At 43.4% G+C, this 24,209-nt stretch overlaps 1 protein-coding gene across 3 annotated transcripts; it reads right to left on the reverse strand.

Moving 5' to 3' along the window:
• Positions 1-646: 646 nt before the first annotated feature.
• Positions 647-16,669, reverse strand: LOC117500050. Of its 3 annotated transcripts, none has more exons than XM_034152743.1 (4): positions 16,576-16,669; positions 12,355-12,438; positions 5,129-5,232; positions 647-4,362 (listed from the first exon to the last, which is right to left on the reverse strand). In XM_034152743.1, the coding sequence occupies exons 3-4, from the start codon at positions 5,226-5,228 to the stop codon at positions 1,334-1,336; spliced, it is 3,129 nt and encodes a 1,042-aa protein (XP_034008634.1). In that variant the 5' UTR covers positions 5,229-5,232; positions 12,355-12,438; positions 16,576-16,669; the 3' UTR covers positions 647-1,333. The 3 variants fall into 3 exon arrangements, with proteins under 3 accessions (XP_034008634.1, XP_034008633.1, XP_034008635.1); XM_034152742.1 differs by having other exon boundaries at positions 5,129-5,241; XM_034152744.1 differs by lacking the exon at positions 12,355-12,438 and having other exon boundaries at positions 16,576-16,658.
• Between the last annotated feature and the right edge of the window lie 7,540 nt (positions 16,670-24,209).

The following is a 24,209-nucleotide window of genomic DNA, read 5'->3' on the forward strand; positions in this document are numbered from 1 at the left end:
ACATTGTTTAGATACTGTTACAAGTAGAAGTCCTGCATTCAAAATGTCACACAGGTGAAAGTGTGTAAAAGTATAATCAAAATGAAGCTATAGTAATAAATGTAAAGGTACCCGATGCAGAAGAGTAAAGAGTAGAGTGGTGAAGTAAAGAGTCCAACATTTCACTTTGAACTGCATTCCACCTCAGCGCTGGGTGGACCGGGTTCTCTCATATTCCTACAGAACCGCTGATCCAAACAGCCTCACACGGGGCAGCACCTCCCCCTGGTCCATAGCAACACACATGCCAAACAGGAAGTAGATGGGTCCCAGGGTTGGTGAGATCATCTCAGATATAAAAACACAGACGTCTTCCAGTTTGTTGATAGATCTCCTCTTGGTCTTGCTGGCATCTGTTTGGTCTTGGTTTGGTTTTGATCCAAAGGATTTGTGATCACTGTGGACTCTGGAGGAGCTTCTCTCGGCTGCTCCTTCAGCATTTCTTCAAGACGAAGCATCTTGCTTTGAAAAATGTAATCCTTCAGGATTACATTTTTCAAAGCAAGATGCCCACCCCCCTCCCCCTCACATACAGGTGTCACATCCTCCCTGTAGCCCCCACCCCTCTCACCCCCCACCCCTCATCGCTCATTTTTAATCGCTTCAGGATTAAAAAACTGTTAAACGATAACTTTGTAAGAACAGAAAATAAAAATAAATGACCCATGAACATTTGTGTCATGGTCACTTGGTTGTGTTGGCCATCAAGGACTCTTGATCAGTATCACTCACTATCCTGTCTTGTTTAATTGTGTATTTACACGTCTCTTCTTTGAAATCATGTTCAGCTCTTGTCTTGGTCTCAGTTGGAGCTGGTCTTGATGTTGCTCTCAGTTAAAGATTCTTCACTTTAAAGCAGGTGTTCTCCTCTCCTTACTTTACCCATGAGCTCTGCTTGTCCTCTCATGTCCATCAGGTACTCAACTCGTTGCTTCCAGCCTGACTCGGCCTCAGATTTCTCTCCCTCAATCAGCAGGTCAATGTACTCTGGAGTGGAGAGAGGATTTGGCCTCAGTGCGATCTCTCTTAGTCTGTTCAGACACTCAGCAGACCTCTTCATCATCTCCCTCACTTCAGCCTGAAGATGCTGATATTCAGCCTTCATTTGGTCGATCACTTCCTGAACAGTTCTCCTTCATGCAGTTTAAGTTGTTCAGTTGTCTCTTTAATCTCTTGATCTCCCGAGCTGGGCTAACCCTACTTTAAACTGCTTTTGCACATTTCAAATTGAGATCTGGAGCTGCTGTCTTTCTCTGAGAACTTCCTTTGTCATTGTCAAACTTTTGGTTGTTATCTAATCTAAAGCCACAAAGAACCTCTTCATGCTTTTTGCCCCCATTTTCCAGAGCAGCTTGTCAAAGCCTCCATCTACCTCATCTCCACTGGAGTCAGCAGCAGCAGATGATTGGTTCTGTGCAAACAATGCAGAATTATTGAATTTGAAGTGAACTGGCAGCCCGTCTTTTGTTTGAGGACATGGGACACCTGAAGCTTTGATCGCCTCTAGAACTGGTGGGCGTTGGCCGTCTGAGAATGTCACCAGAACCTGGAGGTTTTCTGCAACATCTTTGCCAAGGATTGAGAGCACAGAATCAAACACATACTGCTGTGTTGGTGTGAGCTGAGCTAAAGAAGCTGGAACTACAAAACACACTGCGTCAATTTCACTGATGCCACTCTGGCAAGAGAAGTGATTACGAATCTGTTCTGTGATCTCCTTGTCTCTTTGTATTTCTCCTGTATCTCCAAAGCCTGGAGTATCAACAATGGTCAGAGAGAAAGGGATTTTAAAGCCCTCTTGGTGGTTGATGTTGTACACAGTGACTTCAGAGGTCTGGCTCTCAGCTTGAGATCTCGACTGATCCTCATCAACTAACTTGAATCTGAAATCGTCCTCCCACTCTACACCAACGATGTAGTTGATGAGTCCATTGATCAGAGTGGACTTTCCAGATCCAGTTGCTCCAACAAGCATGATTGTGCGATTTCGTGTCATGCTTTCTTTGCCAAAGTTGAACCTCCGGCATCCATCAACTTCCATGTCTTCTTCTGTCAGAGGCAGTTTGTAAACTGAGGGAGATTCAGAATTGATCCTTTTGCTTTTCCTTTTGAGGAATTCTGCGAGACGTAAAGGTTTAGTTGTGCGGACATTAACAGCGATGCTTTCTTTGCTTCTTCCAGCTGCACCACAATCACACCTGACCCTGACAGCGTATTCTGTCTCTGGCTGAAGTCCTGAAATGATCGCCTTCTCAGCTCCTGCCTTCATTTGCTCCCAGTGGAGATCTTCCTCTTTCACCTGTTGGTCTGGTTCGGCGTACTCCACGATGTAGCTCAAAACGTGGACATCTTGTCCGAGCTCAGCAGGTTTCTCCCAGCTGACTGATATCTCACCTGAGGTAGATTCAACATGGAGTTTTCCAGGAGGGCTGCAGGGTAAGGTTTGAATGGATCCACTGAGTTCATTGGCTGGCCCGGCACCTACTGGTGTCTCTGCCCTGCATCTGAACATGTACTCTGTGTTAGGACTCAGCTTGGCTAACCCTACTTTAACCTGCTTTTGCAAATGTTCAATTGAGATCTCGGGCTGCTTTCTTTCTCTGAGGACTTCCTTTGTCAAGCTTTTGGTTGTTGTCTTATTAAAATGAACATATAACTTCTCCATGCTTTCTGCCCGCATTTTCAGGCACTTCAGATCAAAGCCTCCATCTTCACTCAGGTCGCTCACTGTGACTTCTTCAGCTTTGGATGCTGTCTCTTGTTTCCAGCCGTCCTCTCCTCTGACACAGTACTCAACAGAGTAGGAGGTGATGTCCTCTGCTCCAAATCTGGGTGGAGAAATGTTCAGCGTCACACTGCTGTGGTTTATATCACTTCCTGTTACTGTTGCAGGCTTTGAAGGCGGCTCAAAGTTCTCATTGACAGAAAAGCCGTCTGTATAAAGGTAGATGCTGGCACCTTTCTGTGTCTCGTTTGTTAAACCCACCGTCAGGAATGTGATGTTCTTGTTCTCCTTGTTGGCCTCTGCAAAATCACTGAAGAGCTTTGCTTTTTGCCGCATTGCTTCCCCTTCTTCTCTTGAGGTGTACCATTGATCTGGAGGGGGGGGTTCTTGAGCATCGTCTGGTTTGGGTGTTTGTTTAAGGTGGTTTGATAAAGTTGAGAGGTACGGTTCATCACTTCCCAGTGAGGTGAAGACAAAACACACAGCATGCTCTGCTTTGAAGCTTTCTTTGTACAGGTCTGTTTGAGATGAGATGATCTTGGTGTTTGTCATCATGTCGGTCAGAGACATCACGGTGTATATTTCTCTCTCCTTACAGTCCATCCACTCGTTCAGGTCCTTGCTGTTGAAAGGAGAAGAACATGTCTTCCTCAGGATCTCTGCGAGCACAGCTTCTTCTTCTCCTCTTCCTCGGATTGATGGAAGTTTCTTTGCCAGGGTTTGTTGGAATTTCAGTTTGAACTGAGAGCACTTCTGTTTAAAGGTTTTGAGTTTTTTTCCAATCTGTGGGAACTGCTGTGCAGTTTGGGTTCTCAGTGCATCATTGAACCTCATTTCCAGGTCACTGAAGTCCTCCAGGACACTCTGACATTCTTCAACTAATCCTATACTTATCTGACGGACAAGTTTAGCGGCAGAAGAATCTAAACATGTCAGAGGCAACAGCCAGACCTTCACTGGTACTGCGTTTTCCCCGTTGGCTCCCAGCAGCTTTGGCAGACTTTGGTACACCTCTACTGCATCCTGAAAGGATGTTGGAGGTTTCTGAATCAAAAAGTCTCCAAAGAATCTGCAGGACAGTTTCTCAACATTTGCTTTGTCCTTGTCTTCCATTTTCAGCGAGCCTTCACCCTCTATTGAAAAGCAGGGAATTTTCTTGATCATCACCTTCAAGTTGCCCTGAATGTCTTGATGGTTCTCGTTGACAGACACCTCACGGTCAAAGACAAAGAAGGCTTGTGCGCCATAAAGGATACCTGTGACTACATGTGTTGCTATTCCTTTCTCAAAGACAGATTTCTGTATCACATCGTCTCTCCCAAGATGATTCATGGACAGTTCGTGGACGTTTGTGGTAGCTTGGTACTTCAGTGTTACTCTGGCCTGATTTTTGGAAGTCTTACTATCGTTCAGGTATTTGGCTGATCCACCAACCTTTACCAGTCCACTCAAGAAACTTGCCTTCAGTGATGCTTCAACATTTAGTGCTGAAGATTTGTCCTCAATTGATTCAGAAGCAACTAAATCACAATCATTATAATTCTGTGGTCTTTCTCCAGTATGTTTTTTAAGGTCCTCAGGGTCCCACAAAGTCATTCCTGCAAAAGAAGAAGAAAGAATCGAGCTCCTTAATACACACTAACTTTAAGGGACAGTCATATAACAAGATATACGTCAAATGCCTTCCTGTGCAGCAGGAAACAGTTGGATCTGGGCTTCTACTGTACAGGTGGTCACTTCTCATCAACGTCTGGAGTATACGAGATAGCTGGTCTTTGAAGAGATTTGGGGCGAAGTTGTCTTTCTCTGTGTTTTTAAAGAATCCTTTGTCGAGCTCCAACTTCTAACTTTCTCTCCGGTCTCTGTCTCTTATCTATACTGAAACATAGATGAGCATTCCCTCAGTGGTGCTTCCTGTATAGTTCCCTGACTCTCACCACTGTTACGCTGACGACACGCAGATTTACTCTTCAGTTAGACAAAATGTGATTGGTAATATTAGTACTCTCCATGACTGCCTGTATGGATGTCACTTAACTTTCTTGATCTAAATTCATACAAACAGAGGTCTTTCTTAGTGCTCCTGGTAACTTTGTCTCTAAACCCTGCATCAGAACCCTGGCCCCCCAACGTCAAACCCTACTCAGGAAACCTGTGATCTTTGACCAGAATCTGAACTTGAGCCTCACATAAACAAGCTAGTCCAAACCTGCTTCCTCCAACTCTGCAACATCACACAAATCTAATCCATGCTATCAACAAGACATCTGGAATAACGTATTCATAACTTTGTATCTGTGTGTTTCCTTGTGGGGGCAAAAAGAAAATGTTGTTCTTTTTTTAAAGGTGATATTTTTTCCTCACCAGGGACGAGTGAGTCGTTGCGGCAGTCGTACAACATCCCGAGGCTGAAAGGCCGTCCGAGCGCCGCCACCTCCATCGTCCCGCTGCCTTCAGAGTCCATCTCTCTGAATGAATTGAAAAGAATCAACAACAGCTCGTTAGTTAACTTCAATGATTTGGTTATATCATGTCCAACCATGCTCACCTTTCAATTAGACCTTTCTACTCAACAAAGAGACACAAAAAGTTTACAAATTGACACAAAGCCTCTACCAATACCGACGATTGGATTAACAATTGGGCCGTTACCGATGTTAATATGTTTTCATGTTTGTTTGTTTTGTTGTTATTTTTTCCATTTTTGTGCAAAATAAATTATTAATGTTTATGAAAAATATTCTAGTTTTTCATTACGTCCATCATAATCCATAATAAGACGTCACTTTTAATGATAATAAGACATATTTAATTGAAATAAATGCCATTCATGAATCAAATCAACCTATTAAATTATAATAGTGCTGTGATTTGCACAATTTACATAATCAATTTCACAGTTTGATTTCTCAAGTATATACCAAGTTGTACTGTTCGAGGAGCGTGGGTCTTAGATTTGTATTGTTTAAACCAGGGGTTCCCAACCCCCGGTCCGCGGACCGGTACCGGGCCGCGGAGGTGTTACTGCCGGGCCGCGAAATAGCTGTGAGTTGATCGTAATATTTGCAGAATTATAAATATATAAAAATATTTTATCATAATGTTTTTTTCAAAAAGTGTTTAATTTTTGCACCTATGCCACCAGTCATATTATTTCATCCAGTAGCTAGTTCATCTTTCACCAGAAAACCGTTGAAAATGGCTTTTATGATGTTCCGAGGGATTCGGCGGCTCAGCCTAAGGTCTCAGCCTCTTGTGCGCACGAGCATGTTACCGGTGCGCCAAGTAGGAAGAGGAGCGCACAGGAGACAACCGTTTGATTGCAGACTGTTATGTTTATGTGGGGAAATGGTGCATACATTATTTGAGATATATTTCAAACTCGGACTTCATTTTAAGGACATGTCGGCCAGGGGTGTAGAGCTATTTGTTTAAGCACCGGATTGGCAAAACAGGAGAGTAAACCAGTCTGCCTTGATCTATGAATTAATGTCCGGGACTCTCACGATCTGCTGCCCGCAGCTGCTTTATAGAAGGAACACCTCCTTCACTTCATGACATGGCTGCAGCATCAGGAGGCAGCGGGACGTATACTCGGTAAAGAGCTGTGCCTTTTTACGCACCGCCTTCGCTGTGTTTAACTTAATCAAAACAGTTTAAGAGTGACTGCAGGCTGCTACGTGTTAACCACACACACATCTACACACATCGAACTGCCCGATTACTCCCCCTTTTATTAGTTTTATGAAGGAGATGTCCAGTCAGTCACCAAGGCGCATGATGTGTGTGTGTATGTGCTCTGCTCAGCTCTGCTCTGTGTGTTCGGTGTGTTTGTGTCTGTCCGACACCAGCATTTGTTTTCAAATGTTTATGAACAGTAATTTACACACATATGGCTAACTCCATATATGCGGCTGTTCCCAAAATAAATGAGTTTAATCTTAATGTCGATGTAGTGCTAAATGTGCACCGGAACGAACGACACTATCATAATATCTTCTGAAAACAAATGCCAGTGTCACACACACACACACATACACACACACACACACACACACACACACACACACACACACACACACACACACCCTGGCGACCGGACATCTCCTTCATAATGCGCCTTCTCCTCGTTTCCCCAGCATTCACTGATTATCAGTAAATCATACAAACAAAACCAAAACGTTGATTTATCTGTTTTCCCGTTTTGGTTTAAAAACTGAATAAGTCCGTTTTTTGGTTTTCCGAAAAACCAAAAAACAACACCGGTTCTTTTTTAAACTTTGTTAATATGTTTTGGATGCATATTGTTCTAGTATTTGTTAAGGCTGTTACATACAATTAGCCTCTGTTGCTACCTGCTGGTGGTGAGTAAATATTAAAATCAGTTAAAATTGACTACCGGTCCGCGATTTTTTTTTAATGTATCTGCCGGTCCTTGGCACAATAAAGGTTGGGAACCCCTGGTTTAAACTACACTACAACTGTTGTGCATATGACGATAAAACCATTTCATCTTTGAACCTTTAGTCTTTGAGGAATATTGGTATATTGCCCAGCCCTGATCTGAACGTTGGCAATGTGGGTAATTCACATGGCCCAGCAAAACATTTTGACATCAGCTATTACCATTGCCAAATATCACCTTTGTTCCACATCAGCTGATGGCGCTGAACGTAAGATAACTACAAACAGACACACAACGACTATACATACATTTACACAAAAGTACTACAAAGATATTCAAAACTTGAATAATGAGACCACTTCTAGAAATGGACCCAAGACTACTACACTACTTCAAAGGGACCTCAAAATGAATCAAGACATCCCTTCACTCTACTAAACAGAGTGCATCCTTTGTGTATATTTCCATCAACACATCAATCTGTACTGTATGTTGTATTTCTTTGTGTGTATGTGTATCAATCTGTTTCATACTACAGAGCGAGCTGCATGCTGTTATCTGTGCTGGGTTTAACATCCCATCAGCCTCCTGTCAGCTGCTGGTTCAAACCTGCACCATGCTGCCCTCTGGTGGCTGCTCACACAAACTGCTCAGGGCAAACTGCACACAGCCTGACATCACAAACAATACCCATAATCAGGGACGTGCGGTCAGGTGAGGCAGGTGGGTCAGTGCCTCACCTATCTTCATGAAAAGTAAAAATAAAAAAAACAATAAAATGAAACAATATAAATATTGTTCCACTGGTCTGTGCTATAAATGTATTTTCTGTAAGATTCCAATCATTTAGATCATTTTATAGTAGAAATCGCTGTAATGGAGTATTTTCTGTTCCTATACGGTGAGAGATGCTGAGCCTCACCTCGGATTGCAGATAATGTTTACAGAGACTTTACTATGCGTCCTGACTCTCCATAGTCTATCTAATGTATGTAATGTATGTGTGTCACTGTGTGACATATCTCTTGTTTATGTGACTGAGGCCCAATCCCAAACCGCCCCCTACACCCTACCCCTACACACTACGCCTCCGTTTGCGCGTTCGCTCGGAGGGTCCGCCACATTAAGTGCTGTTCCAAACCAACGAGTATGGAGCGGTCTGTGAGGGGGAGTGGGCTATCAAGCCCTCAAACAGCGAGTCTGCATCGGTGCTGACTTGAGACCATGGATGTATAATAAGAACTGGATACAGCGTGGGAGGCGGGGCCTCATTCATTCCTATGAGAGTTGCTCATTCGCGCATGATGATAAAATGGCCCAACTTTTGAGAGAGCGAAACGTCACAGATTACCCGGCATGCCTGAGAAGTACCCGTATGTGCGCTCATAGCGCATGCGCAACTTTAACCATGCCCCCCAAAATGCTCGTTCACATCAAGCACGTCAATTTGCGTACACGTAACAGCACCGCACGTTCATGACAGCATGGTAATGGTTTGTTATTATGATAGATTTGATATTAACGAGGCGGCAATTAGCAGCTAGCGGTTAGCTAGTAATTATGCTAATTTACACATCAATCGTTATGTACTTTTATATTACGCTGTAACAGGATCTAGTGATATCCAAGCAACAGAGCTTCATTTAGCATGAAAGAATTATTGCACTGTATATATATATATATATATATATATATATATATATATATGTATATACATACAGTGCAATAAGCTTCTTAGTGCAATAAGAAGCTACAGGGACGTTAATCTATGTCGGTAATATTAACTTTATTTAATACAACATTTACGGTACAAGATTTAATCATACAGCCCATGTAGTATAATATTTTACAAATGATGAATGACAGCAAACATGTGCAATATATCCATTATTACAGCTCCGTGGGCTGGCAGTAAGGCGATATGGGTCCGTTCTTATTGTGCATCCATGGGTAAAGATAAACGCATGTAGTGCTGAACACGTAACATGAACGTGCCGGGCGGCGCGGTCCCGTGGGTTAGATGCGCGTTCATAATGCAGAGGGAAATAACTCACAGAATAACGTTATTAGCACATTTTTACAACTTGAGGAACGAATGTTTTTAATAAGGGCTATACAAGTGTTCATACTGGGTAGTTTATTTAGTTTAAAAAAAATTATCCAACGATTTACAGACCACTCTTTCCCCATGTAAGTCAATGGGAAAAAGTGTTTCCGGGCCTGGCAACCAAAAGGAAGTGTAGTACCGCCGTTTGGCCAGCACGAATATTTTCATCTGAGTCCGGCGCACTTCCTGGGGGCTTGCTTGAGACCGGTCTCTACCTGACCGGAGTCACGCTGTGTGTGTCCGTCAGGAAACAAGCTGTTTAACAAGTAGTTCCAGCAAAAATCCACTGATAAATTGCGATGTTAAAGGAGAGGTGTCATGCTTTTCCGGTTATTACCCGTCCCCTTGTGTGTTATGAAGGTTTTTATGCATGTAAACGGTGTGCAGAGTCAAAACCCTCAAAGTACACCCTGTAGCGAGTAAAACTCTAACACAGAAAATACCTCCCCAAAACGCCTCGTTGGAGATACGTCACTGCCCATTTGAGTCTTCCATTCCGTTCCGGGTACGGCATGATGTCAAGCGGTACCCGGAACGAAATGGACCAATCCCGAAGAGCCGTTACGTTACGTCCGCGGAGCCGTTACGTTAAGCCCCCGCTGATTGGTCCAAATTGACCGATCCACGGACTTCCTCACACACACATCTGTGTGCAGGGAGCAGGCAGCTCAGCTGATTTCTCCTCCCTGGCTGCAGGCTGATAACAGACAGTTGGGATCGCGGTGAATTCTCTCTGCAGACCCGTTCTCTCTGCAGACCCGTTCTCTCTGCAGACCCGTTCTCTCTGCAGACCCGTTCTCTCTGCAGACCCGTTCTCTCTGCAGACCCATTCTCTCTGCAGACCCATTCTCTCTGCAGACCCATTCTCTCTGCAGACCCGTTCTCTCTGCAGACCCGTTCTCTCTGCAGACCCATTCTCTCTGCAGACCCATTCTCTCTGCAGACCCATTCTCTCTGCAGACCCATTCTCTCTGCAGACCCATTCTCTCTGCAGACCCATTCTCTCTGCAGACCCATTCTCTCTACAGACCCATTCTCACAGCGTTTATCAACCTTTTTCTTACTCAATATCAAGCCACACTTATTGTTTTTACTTCGGCTGTGACTTTGTGTGTGCTCAGGATGAGTTTGGCTGTGTTTCGCTATGTATCCTAAACAAGGAAACAACACCTCCACGGAGCTCAGCGCGATTCACAACGTCCCGACCAATCAGAGCACACTGTGCTCCCAGGGAGGGTGTATGAGAAACCAATGTGAGTTTGGAGAGATGCTGTTTGAGAAACCAATGTGAGTTTGGAGAGATGCTGTATGAGAAACCAATGTGAGTTTGGAGAGATGCTGTATGAGAAACCAATGTGAGTTTGGAGAGATGCTGTATGAGAAACCAATGTGAGTTTGGAGAGATGCTGTATGAGAAACCAATGTGAGTTTGGAAAGATGCACAATATACATCTATTCTAGTAGACCTCAACAATGGAATTATGATCAGTGGAAATGGCCATGACACCTCTCCTTTAACAACCTCATGATAACCTCATATTTTTTTAACTTAGGATCATACCTGTGGTTAGTCTAGAAAAAGGTAAATGTGTGCATTTTATTATAAAGTTGTGTATATTTACAGACTGTTGCAAAAACTAAGAAGCTTATAAACATCAGGTTTAAAACTAAAAGAGCTTTACAAAAAAGTAACACAATGAAAGATGTTTGGAGTTTTATTTGAGTTATTAATTTACATTTTTTGTCTAAGAGATGCTGATTTGAAACCGTTGTTACATACAGTTACGGCATTTCCTGTTTCTGCTGGAGAGAGGGGAGTTTGTCCCAAAGCTTGCCGCTGTATCTACTCCCTCCATCTGACAGGAGGGAGCCTCGTTGAGCTGCGAGTGTGGCTACAGACGGAGTTCACTCCGCCACGGAGGGGTAGGGTCGAGGGAGTGGTTTGGGATTGGGCCATAAAATCACAGTAAAAAGACAGAAGGTGAGGCAGACAGTACTCACTGCAGGGGGCGCACGTGAGCCCACCGGTTCTTGTTGCTACGGTGATTCTACGCAGAGACTGTACACGCAAACAACAAGCTCGACTTTTGAAAATACAAGAAGATAAGGAGGACCTTTACAAAAAGGTTAGAGAGATTTTTGTCCAGAAGGATACAGCCTGACATCACAAACAATACCCATAATACACTTTTAGGATCCACATCCAAGAACCAGGACTCTCTAACAACGACTCATCTCATTGGGGAAAGGGAAGCAACACTGCTTTTTCGTCTTTTGTTTTCTTAGTTATGTTCTCTGTATTTTATATGTTTGTGTTATGTGTTATGTGTAACGTTGCTGCCTTCTTGGCCAGGTCAGCATTGAAAATGAGATTTTATCTCAATGTTTTTATCTGGTTAAATAAAGGTTAAATAAAAAAACACAAAATCAGATGCAGATGTTTTTCACCCTTACCCTGTTGCTGTTTGAACTAATGAATTTCCCAACGGGGATTAATAAAGGTCCTTCTTATCTTCTTATCTTATGGTCAAATGAAGTGGTTTAATGACACAATGACAAAACACTAAGTAAATGGATGCAAACAAATGAACCTTCTAATTAACAAATAAACACAGAGCCAAGATGGGTGCAAAAGAGGACCACTTAGTTATATTGGATTAATATTAAGCACACAAAACCTCACTGAATCTAGTGGTTAAACAATTAAGGACCAAACAGCCAAAACAGCACTTACTGCAGGGACATTAGCATAAAGCTCTCTGAGCAGGGTCAAAGGGAAAGTGTTGGCCCAGTCTAATGATAAACACATGACTACACACACAATGTCCAGAACAAAGAGTTAACCAGGTTAACATGCGTGGCGTCTGACATCGATTCAACGCCCTGACTGCCGGCTGTCCACAGCTTATATGGGCAACAACAGCAAGTCGTCCATCTTTGGTAGAGTTAGTCTGACAGACAGCAAGTCTCCTCCTGCTCTGCTTCACTTAATGCAGTGAAGGAGGAAGCAGCCTCTGCATGTACCAGCATGTTGTTGTTCATACCTGAACATATAAAAGTGAGGGAACCATCACATACCTTGAGAGGGTGTAGCTGGCTCTGTTTGAGAGCAGGAAGGAAGGGAACAGGCTTTACTGCACAAAGAGAAGCAGTGTGTGTCATCTGTAGATTACAATAAGCAGTAAGTAACTGAAGTAAAATGCTAATTGTTACAACAATATTAACAATCAATAATGTCATATATTATAATAGAGCACATATGAAATACATTTTCCTGCAAAATTAGTCCTCTTACTTTTGATACTTTCAAAGTGAGAGTAAGTGTGTTTTAAAATGCATTTACTTGTGAAAGGAGTCTTTGATATTAATAATATTAATTATTTTGTTGATGCGCCGGTGAAGATGGCCGCATCGTCTTCGTGCTCCTCTCCAACTTTGCCCATTTTCGTATTTTGTACATATTTCTTTTACTTTTGCCGTTTTACTTTTAACATGGTTCGCAACATGCTAGCCGACCGCACCTACTCTGCCATACAATATAGCAGAGAGGAACTTCTCCAATTGCGAAACTTCGTGGACAATATTAACCCTCCGACAGACAATGGAGATTCACCATGGCTACCTGTTGCTGTTCTACCTGAGAGACGCAAGAAGAAGACAAAGCGAGGATGCCGGGCCGGGTTGCTGGTCAGACTAAGAAAACGTGAGAATCGGCCCCCTCTTCCGAGTATTCTTCTGGCTAATGTTCAATCCATTGAAAATAAGCTAGATGAACTCAGAAGCCGGATTGCTTTTCAACGGGACATTAAGAACTGTAACGTGTTAATTCTCACTGAGACTTGGCTCAACCCCGCTATCCCGGACTCCGCTATTGTCCCTGACGGATTCTCTATTTTTCGTCAGGACCGGACTGCAAACTCGGGGAAAAGTAAGGGAGGCGGTGTGTGTGTAATGACTAACAACAACTGGTGCTCAGATGTGAAGATTATTTCATCGGACTGTTCCGCACAGCTAGAGCACCTCATGATCTCATGTCGGGCCTTCCATCTGCCGAGGGAATTCACATCTGTTGTGATAACAGCAGTGTATATCCCGCCGCAGCCACTCGCCGACAACAACACGGCACTCGATCAGCTGTTTGGGTTTATTGATAAAACCGAGACTTCACGGCCAGATGCGGCGTTCGTTGTGGCCGGAGATTTCAACACCGCCAACATGAAGAAGGTTTTGCCAAAATATTACCAACACATCAACTTCCCGACGCGCGGGGGAAACATACTGGACCATGTTTATTCCCCTTTCCGGAATGGATATAAGGCTCTCCCTCGCCCTCCCTTCGGCAAATCAGACCATATCTCACTACTGTTGTTGCCTGCTTACAAGCAGAAACTTAAAAGGGACAGACCGATAACAAGGACAGTACAACGATGGAGCGAGGAGTCAGATTCAGCACTGCAGGACTGCTTTGCATCTACGGATTGGAGTGTGTTTGAGGACAATAACATCAACACACACACGGACACTGTCATCTGCTACATTGGGAAATGCATCGATGACGTGGTACCGAAGGTTTCTGTACGGACATTCCCAAATCAAAAGCCCTGGGTAAACGGTGAGGTGCGCGGCAAACTGAAAGCGCGCACTCTCGCGCACACAGCGGGAGATTTGGAGGAGTACAGGAAGTCTAGGTATGATCTCCGGAGAGCAATAAAAAATGCAAAGAGACAGTACAAAGAGAAGGTGGAATCTGACTTCAAAGGCTGTAACACTAGGAATATGTGGGCGGGACTAAGGACAATGACTGACTACAAAGGAGCAGCGGGGGGTGCTGCGGGAGTGTCTGCGTGCGCATCTCTCCCAGATGAGCTAAATAGTTTTTTTGCACGCTTTGAGAGCAGCCAGGCTGTGGAGGTACAGAGGGACCAGGAGCTACACTGCCCTTTTGTTTTAAATAGGGCAGATGTGTGTAAATCCTTTAAAAGGGTTAACCCACACAAGGCTCCTGGACCTGATGGCATCCCTGGCCGTGTTCTCAGGGTGTGTGCAGTTCAGCTGGCAGAGGTGTTCACAGACATCTTCAACAGGTCCCTGCTGCAGTCTGTAGTCCCCACATGTCTTAAACACTCCACCATCATTCCTGTCCCCAAAAAGACAATCATCACCTGCCCCAACGACTACCGCCCAGTAGCACTCACCTCCATCATAATGAAGTGCTTTGAGCGGTTAGTCAAATTATTCATCACCTCCTCCCTCCCTGAATCTCTGGACCCCCTGCAGTTTGCCTACAGAGCAAACAGGTCCACAGACGACGCCATAGCCCTCACCCTCCACACTGCCCTCTCACACCTGGACCCGAAGAACAGGAACACATATGTGAGAATGCTGTTCATTGACTACAGTTCAGCATTCAACACCATTGTGCCCTCCAAGCTGGCCATCAAGCTCAGAGACCTCGGGCTCAACAGCGCCCTCTGCGACTGGATCCTGAATTTCCTGACGGGCAGACCCCAGGCAGTGCGGGTGGGAAACATCACATCCTCCACCCTGATTCTTAACACCGGTGCCCCTCAAGGCTGCGTGCTCAGCCCTCTCCTCTACTCCCTGTTCACCCACGACTGCGTGGCCACACACAGCTCCAACACCATCGTGAAGTTTGCTGATGACACGACCGTCATCGGCCAGATCATAGACGATGACGAGACGGCATACAGAGAGGAGGTCGAAAACCTGACATCTTGGTGCCAGGAGAACAACCTCCATCTCAACATCAGCAAAACAAAGGAGCTGATTGTGGATTACAGGAAGCAGCAGGGAGAGGGACACGCCCCCATCGCCATCAATGGGACTACGGTGGAGAGAGTCAAAAGCTTCAGGTTCCTTGGGGTCCACATCACTGAGGACCTGACATGGTCTCTTCACACCACCACCATCACCAAGAAAGCTCGACAGCGGCTCTTCTTCCTCCGCAGGCTGAGGAGGTTCAAAATGGATTCCAGGATACTCTGCAACTTCTACAGGTGCACGATAGAGAGTATCCTCACTGGCAGCATGACGGCCTGGTACGGCAGCTGCACCGACCTCGATCGTAAGGCTTTACAGAGGGTGGTGAAAACTGCACAGCACATCACCAGGACGGAGCTGCCATCCATGGAGGACCTTTACTCCCAGCGGCTCAGGAAGAAATCACTACGGATTATCAAAGACCCCCATCACCCCAGCCACAAACTGTTCTTTCTGTTGCCGTCTGGCAGACGTTACCGCAGCATCCGGGCAAGGACAAGAAGATTCGGAGACAGTTTCTTCCCGCGGGCAGTGAGACTGTTAAACAATTGAACTGTTGAAACAACATCAAACATTCAACTGCTACTCAGTAGTATGTATCTAATACCTAATATATATATATCATTCCAATAACTTGTATATAGACTCATACTGCACTATTCCACATCATAACTTTATTTCATTTTTATAACTATTATTATTTTTGTATTGCTCTTGCTCTTATTGTTATTATGTTATGTTATTATGTTGCATTGTTGGAGAAGCCTGTGACATAAGATTTTCAACTGCATAATTACTCTGTAGCTATGTCAGATTGACAATAAAGAACCTTGAACCTTGAACCTTGTATTGGTACGTTTACTGAAGTAAAGACTCTGAATACTTTTTCCACCAAAGCAAAGTACAAGTTGTCTGATCCTCCTCACCGTCTAAGTTTCTGTTACTTTATATAAGAACAAGGTGAACGTCTTCTTGAATATCAGACAGTATATGCCAAAAGGTGGCGCAGGAATGAGTTCTAAAACCAGCATTTTGGCACTTCCTTATTTTACATTTTGTTCTACGACATTGATCAAAAACCCTGCACCACTGGAAATAAGGAGAGAGTTATCTAAAGTATTGTTGACATAATATCAAAGTAATATCACCAAAAGTAAAGGTTTCAGAAAGAAGTATGATATCTGTAACAACTGAATATGTCATAACAGAGCTTAGAAACAAATTGTCTTATTTATTTATTTATTTGATAGGGAGAATTAATGACCATCTGTATAAAATGCCAATGTGCGTCCGTAGTCCCCAAACAGGTAAAGAATACAGAACATTTACCAGTACCAATATACAATCACAAACATACAAAGCACAAGTTAAAAAGACAAATTCAATGCACTAAATGACGTTAGAAGAGATCCTAGTTCTGGTTTTCCTTAAAGAGTAGTCCTACCTTGAGATTTCTTTAAATCAGATTGTGGTTCTATCAAAAGTATTCAGTGTGTTTGAGATGTTTAGGAAACTCACCAGAGATTCTGCTGTTTGTTGAGAAAAACCTGAGATTGTTGATTCTCCTTCAGAGAGAAACAGAGAAAGAGAGAAATGCTGTCTCTGATAAGCTGTTCACCTTTATCTGAAGACGTGGCATTAAACTACAGTAAACACAAAAAGAAGACGGACCGGATCACACCTGTGACGTGCATGGCTGTGTCTTGGTATGAAGATTATGCAACCACTATCAATACAATCTACAGCCAAAATCAGCAAACAAGTCTGAATGGATCTTTTAATAAATGTGAGGGGTTCTTAGTATCTGCTGACCAAAGGTTCTTCGGGGTAGAAGTTAACATTTACCGCTAAAACGCCGGGTTACGTATTGTAACCCTTGTTATATTAACACAGGTGGAGCCCTCTACTGGACTCTATGGGTACTACCCTCTATGCAAGCATTCACCTAATGAGATTTCTATAGACGTAGCCGGCCTTGGGGTGGGCCTACCTGAATGCACGCGCATCTCACCGTATAAAAGGAGGCCTCGCCTCCTGACTATCATCCTATACCTCTCTTCAGCGAGCGGAATAGGACAGACAGGGCCCCGAGTAGAGGGCTCCGCCTGTGTTAATATAACAAGGGTTACAATACGTAACCCAGCGTTATATCTCTCACAGGCTCCGCCCTCTACTGGACTCTATGGGTACAGTGGGTGGAGCCCTGATGTATACGCGCACTGTCGTCCAACAACATCATTCAACCCTACTGCCCCTGACCAGCTTTCCTGGTCAGCAGCTGCTGCCCCCCCCTCTCCTTTAACCCGGTTGTGACCGTGGAGAAGTCTGGGCTGCGGCTGACAGAGCACACCCTGCTGCGCCTACCTCGCAGAAAGTGCTCCCGCCTGTCCGTAGGCATGTGCAATGCACTCGCAGAGCCAGCCTGCCAGGCGTTTCTTGGACAGAGCTTTCCCGATCAACCCGCCCCGACGCACACAAACAGCTGTTCGGTGCGTCTAAGGGCAGCCGTGCGCTCCACATACCATGCTAGCGCACGCACCGGGCAGAGGAGGTGCAGTTTAGCTTCCCTGGCCCCCCATGGGGGGGAGACTAAAACATAGTTAACATGCGGAATTTCCTGCAGGAAATGTGGCGATTCAGGCTGCGTAGATCTAGAATAGGTCTGAATTCCCCTGTTTTCTTGAGAACCAGGAAATACATGGAATAAAGACCCTTTTCTCTGTGCTGAGGATGCACAAGAGACACAGCCTGTTTCTGCACCAGAGCCTGAATCTCTGCTGAGAGGAAACTCATCTCCTCCTGGGTTGAAAGATCTACCTCTTGCATGCCCATAAAAGGAGGTGGGACGCTGCAAAACTGGAGTGAATAGCCCCGTTTCAGCGTCCTGTCCATCCACCTTGTTAGCACACAGCTGAGTTTCCATTCCCCATAACATTGTGTTAATGGGCAAGCCCTCAGCTGTGGGGCCGCAGCTATGAAGCTGTGATACTCTCTGGTGACCCGTTCCGCCGCAAAACTCCCCATGAAGGGAAGATTTGCCCATGGAGGGTCGACACAGAAAGGGCCGATTATTTCAATAGTATGAAGCTGCAGCGTCGGAGGCCGCACTCTCAGGACCGCACTCCCAGGACCCTAGTGGTTTTGCAACATCGCCACCTAGCGGATTGGATGACCGCAAAAGTAGACATTGTAATGCTTGTTATTAACCATCTAAAAATGCATGAAAATCGCAAAAGTAGACATTTACATGCATGAAAATATGTTTTTATTATTATTATTATATTTATTATTGTTTATTTTATTTATTTTTTACAACAACAATTTGTTGTTAATATCAAATGTATTTTGTATGTCAGATGTAAAAAGATAGTCTTTTATATTTGTCTTATCAAATTTGACATACAACGTAAATATATATATATATTGTAGTAATAATGATATCATCTATTTATAATTGTAAATGTATATTGTATGTAGACATACATTTATTATATATATTTTTTTATTGTATTACACGTTCAAAATAAATCAAATCAAATGTGTCTTTGAAGAGGTGCTAGATTACTGAAAAACCACTGTTAGTGTGTTTATGCACCAGGCTGCAAAAGATAAACATGCAATTTGACCGAGAGGCATTTCAGTGCAGAATACATTTATTGGGCACAATTTGCACACTGTGGATTCTTCAATCTGCTGTTGGTCTGCTGTTGACCACCTTCTCCTGGGAGATATCCATTCTGGCACTCTGTCGTGGCACTCACTGGCTGAAGGGTTCCCTCGAGCAAGCTTCTGGCCTCCAGAGTCCAGAAGGCAAACCTTTGGCCATGCCTTTGAAACAATAAGAACAAGATGTAATCTAAAGTATTGCATAGGGAAAGGCTAAGGCATTGGTGCACAATTGATATGCATGAATAATCTCAACAGATATTGCCATCCAGAGTCTTACAGCTCTTGTTACTGATGGTCTACTGATCTGTAGATGGTTAACCTAATATAACTAACAGATGTTCTATTGACATGCTACTGAGTTTGTTGAGAGATTGTAGATAATCTACAAGTGACCCTCAAAATAAAGTGTTACTGAAATTAAAACACACATATTGTTAAGGGCTTTCATACCCTTGTATTTCAAAACGCTCCATGAGGATAATAATAACTGACTAAAACACCTCATGCAATATATTGCAAAACATGTCAGAATTATGAGACTGTCTGACAATGACTATTAAAGAAGCATTTACACTGAAGACAGAATTTAGGCTACTGCTGATTTAATGTAGCGGACAAACAGATCATATTGACATGCTTTTGTCATCCTTTGAAGTTTAATTAATTAGCTGACTATAATTAATGATCAGAGTTGGGAAGTTTACTTTTTTAAATGTAGGTTACAGATGACTGATTACCCTGTTAAAAATGTAATAAGTAATATAACTGACTATGTAACTATTTGTATTGATAATCTAATGTTAATTATGGTTATTTTATGTTTTTGTGAGTCACTTTGGATAAAAGCCTCTGCTAAATAACATAACCATAACATACGGTTTCATTAAACAAATAAACAAAAAGGCTAACAGTTGGTTTTGCAGCGAGTCATCATCATAGGCTAACAGATGACATTTAGCACGTGTTGCTTGTATTGCTGTCCAATTGAATACACCAGAATAGTTGTTAACTTTAAACAAACAACATGATTCACATTACTCACTCTCTTACTGTAATTAAATCAACAATTAATGTAGGACACCTAGTTGGGCTTGCCAAAATCACACTACAGTTTCATTAAACAAATAATCAAATATGCTAATGAAGCTAATGCTTTTGCTAATAATGCTTTTACCGAAAGCTATAGCTAACGAATAATTGTTTTTAGTGCCTTTAATACTGTTAGAAGATATCATAAGCTAACAGATGTTTGTTTGTATTGCCTTAAGACTATCATAGTTGTTAGCTAATCACAATTCATTTCAAGACACCGGAATTGTTATTAATGTTAAACAAATAAAACTTTAAAAGCACTTCACATTACTCACACTCTCTGCGTTGTCATTCATATTCAGGTCTCCTGCTCGCTAGGTGGCAGTGTCACGAAAAACTAGGGTCCTGGGAGTGCGGACCTGAGAGTGCAGTCTCCGACGCTGCAGCTTCATGCTACTCGATTATTTACTGAGGTCCCTGAACGCACCGCCGCACGCTCTTGTGTGAGCGCGCGCTCCCCCATAACCAGTGACGTGCGGTGAGGTTCATGGCTGGTGAGGCACTGACTCTTTCAGAGTCAGATTTACAAATATTATATTTTGACCTTAATCGAAATATTCGGTTATTTTCAAAAGCTTTTTTAGTCTGATGCTTCGATTCATTTTAAACAGACCGTTCAACAAAAGGATACCCAAAATCTAAATATTGGATTGTTCTTTCTTAGTAAGATCCCATGTTCATTAGAAATGTGGTCTTACCTTGACTTGAAGATGAAGTCCATGCTATCCTTCTGGACAACAATCTATATTACTGTTTTGTAAAAGTCCTCCTTATCTTCCTCTAGTTTCAAAACAAAAGTCTAATTTGTTGTTTGCATCTACCATCTAGAGATGGGCGAGTCCTGATTCATCCGGATCATTAACCCGGATCCTAGAAATGAGCTGGTCGTGACGAGTCTCCCCTCTCCATTAACCCGAGTCCTTTGAGTCCCACACTTGGTGTGACGTACAAATTAAAACTATAAATTGTGTCACTCGCTACTCTCTTTATAACATGTAAAATCACATTACAACGTACCCAAGTCCATCTGCCTACCCTTTAGCAAGTAGGATAGCTGCCAGAAGTGATCGTTTGGCTCAGGGGAGGGGACGCGGATCAGTGAAACTTCCTGCAGACTCGTGGGGACTCAGAGGAGCCGACGGCTCCTAACCGTAAATAGCATAGCAGATCCAGAGATCCATACTCGTCATGTGCACGAGCATAGCCCCTCCTCCAGCACCCGGCTCCCGCGCTATATTATGCACGAGTCAACAGCAGACTCGCAGATTCGCAGATTCGCAAATCCTGACTCGCTGCAACACACAGCAGAGCAGACTCGTGCGGACTCGGAGCCGTATATAGCAGCAGATCCAGAGATCCAGCAGACTCGTCCTCATGCACGAGTCAACAGCAGACTCAGATTTGCCAAATCGCAAAATAACCCTTTTTTTTGTGATCAACATTTTTTATTAAAGCAAAATACACTGTGTAGCGGAGGTTAATATAACGTCAGTTTAATAGATAGATAGATAGATAGATAGTACTTTATTGATCCCAAATTGGGAAATTGCTGTTGTTACAGCAGCATAAAAGGCATTTTACAATAAAACAAAACTACAAAATATACAAGAATAGAAATAAAAATAAAATAAAATATAAAATATACATGTCGAAATAGAAAATATACATGCAGATATTATATTTAAGCAATAGCTCACGACAGGCCGTGGTATATGCTCATTATATCACAGCTAACGTGGTTGTCGACCCTCCGCTTCGCGTCGGGCCGAACCACGCCCCTAAGCTGTGATATAATGAGCATATATCACGGCCTGAAGTGAGCTATTGCTTTTATAAAACGGTTACCAAGTGTGGCAATATGAAAGAAAAATACACACTCTAATTTAAGTAGTTGTTATTATTAAATAATGATGTTCAAAATAAAATAGTCCCCCCCGTTGCCTTCTGCACAAAACATAGTGCGAGGTGGTTGCTATGCAACAACACTAACAACAGCTAGCGAACAAATTAGACAGACAGCGTTGATCGGTTATTTGGCTATTTATTTACATTAATGTGTATGTTGCCGTTTATTGTGCACCCACTGAAAAACTGTGCAGCATCCGTAGAATGGCTTACAAGGTTACTTGTACTAGGCTGCGGTTGTTCTAGGCTGTTGCTTGGCGTGGAGAGAATATTGCTCCATTTTCTCCGGTCTGCGAGATTGGGCTTCCAGTAGCTCTGGAGAGAGCTTTCGCACCTGTGGCCACTAACGGTCATAATTTCTCTGCTTTCAAGACCCGCATCAGAAAGCTTTTGAATGGTGGTACTGCGGAGGCAGTGGTTGGTGTATTTCTGCTGTGTTCCTGCTTGCTTGCACATTCTAGGCAACATTGTCGAAAGGTGATTCACGCCCATTGGCTCTCGAGTGAACCTGTAACAAAGCAAATGTGATTTTTAGTAGCTATCCTAATCTAGTCTAATCTATTAAAATAATATGCACTACACATCATTTACCAAACATTGTCGACATCGCAGTTCACTTGTCTTCTTGGGTGTAGATAAAAGGCAGGTGCGTCCGGGGGTAGGAGGGAGATGTATTTTTCCAACGAAGAAACGGGGCAGAGAGGATCACCAGGCAGTGAGGATCACCAGGCAGTTCACACATAAATCCCCTTGTGCTCTCTTTATTTCTCGCCTGCGGGTCGTTGTGGTTTTTTGTGTGCTCATTGAACGTCAGCGTTACATACTTAAGCCCGTTTTCGTCTGTTTTGGTGGTGAAAGACGAGGGTTTGAGCTGCCGATTACCCTCATTTCCCCTGCGTCCAAAGTGCAGTTGAACGTCAAACCACACCTTGTTTACTAGCCCCTCCGGAGTTTTGGGATCAAGTACTTGCTTGATAGCTTTGAAGTCATGTTCTGTTATGGAAGAGTGATGGACTGAAGTGTCGAGTCCCTTCTTTCTCAACATTTTCACAACGCCGATGAACACATTGTTGCAAGTTGTGAACTCGGTGTCTTTGAGGAGGGACCAGGACAGACTGAGTGGTGGGTCATTTATGTGCCGGTTGAGTCCAGCACGTAGACCGATATAGCTGCTCAGGCCGTATAGTTCGCCTTTACCATTTCTGACAGTTGCATAAAAATCTCTCAAGATGTTATTGAGCTGCTGTTTGGTCGACGTCTGAAAGTCTATGACCACAGAATTATCCTGACACCAGTCTTCAAAGCACTTAACTGCCCATTTTGTTTGCTTCACGGTGTTCTGTTCGTTTCGGTTTTTTTCTAGTTGGTCTACCTGCTCATCACGTAGCTCTGCATGTCTTCGTTTAGCAGGGGGCTTTTTTTCTGGAGATAGGCACTCCTCCTCAAGCCACTCCTCCATAGTAAGACCACCCCGGAGGTCGAAGTTAATCTTAAATGTGTCCATGTTATGCTTTGTAAGTTTGTTTCGTAACGGAAGAAATGTAAATATATTTATAAACGGACAAGTCAAATCAAGCAATCTGATTGGTCGATAGCGTTTTTGCGGACCTTTTTGATTACAGATTTGAAAACATTGTTGCTTGCTTTAAAAGTAGCACAATTCATGATGTCAAACCTTGGAAAGTATCTAGATATCCCTGCCCTAATGCCAAAGGAACTGCACACTGAATATGTTTTGCCGTTTGATGTCTATGTCTGGACCGCTGCGTAAAAAGGAGGGTTTCTGCCCCGTTACTTCTCCGCTGCTTTCTTGTTCCAGTTTGAAAAGCTGCAGTTTGCTTTTCGGGCCAACTGTATACTGTTTATCTCAGACGCGGAGGGATACTGACTTGTTGTGAAAAGTAACTTACAATTCTACCTGTGGTATACGCTCAGTATACCACGGCTAAGAACCAATCAGATTGCTTGATTTTACTTGTCCGTTTTATAAATATATATATACAAATATATATATATATATATATTCAAAATATATGGAATAATAATATGCTCGTGAAATGCAACAACTTTTCGGTTTCACCGATAGGATTTCTACGGTCTTGGTGATGCTGACTCATATGACTCAAATGACTCGTATGATCCGGATCTCTTCAATGACTGACTCAGAAGACCCTGGGTGTTTCTCAATCGCGAGTACGCTTGCTTGGTAGCACATGTCTGCCGAGCATCTTGCTTCAGAAGCGAGTCAAGAATACTTCCTGACATTCGGAAAACAAAGAGAGGAACACGCTAGCAAGTGTGCAGGTGTGCGTCATATGAGAGGCCCCTCCTTACATCTTCCGCCACAGATTTGGGGAAATTGGTCCGTGCGCAAAGCATTGTGGGGATTTTAAGACCGCGAAGTCTACTCATGTGCACACTCGATATTTCTCCAAACGGAGTACGCCGGGCTCGGTAGATTTCCAAGTATACTGGAGATTGGAACA

This window comes from Trematomus bernacchii, unplaced genomic scaffold (assembly GCF_902827165.1).
Source record: "Trematomus bernacchii unplaced genomic scaffold, fTreBer1.1, whole genome shotgun sequence".
In the NCBI taxonomy this organism is placed as follows: domain Eukaryota; kingdom Metazoa; phylum Chordata; class Actinopteri; order Perciformes; family Nototheniidae; genus Trematomus; species Trematomus bernacchii.

Bases quoted from the DNA above. Each gene is read 5' to 3' on its own strand.
- LOC117500050 (XM_034152743.1), bottom strand. From the start codon at position 5,228: ATGGACTCTGAAGGCAGCGGGACGATGGAGGTGGCGGCGCTCGGACGG. The intron at 4,363-5,128 runs GTGAGGAAAAAA...CTTCTTTTGCAG, and splicing joins CAACGACTCACTCGTCCCTG to GAATGACTTTGTGGGACCCT.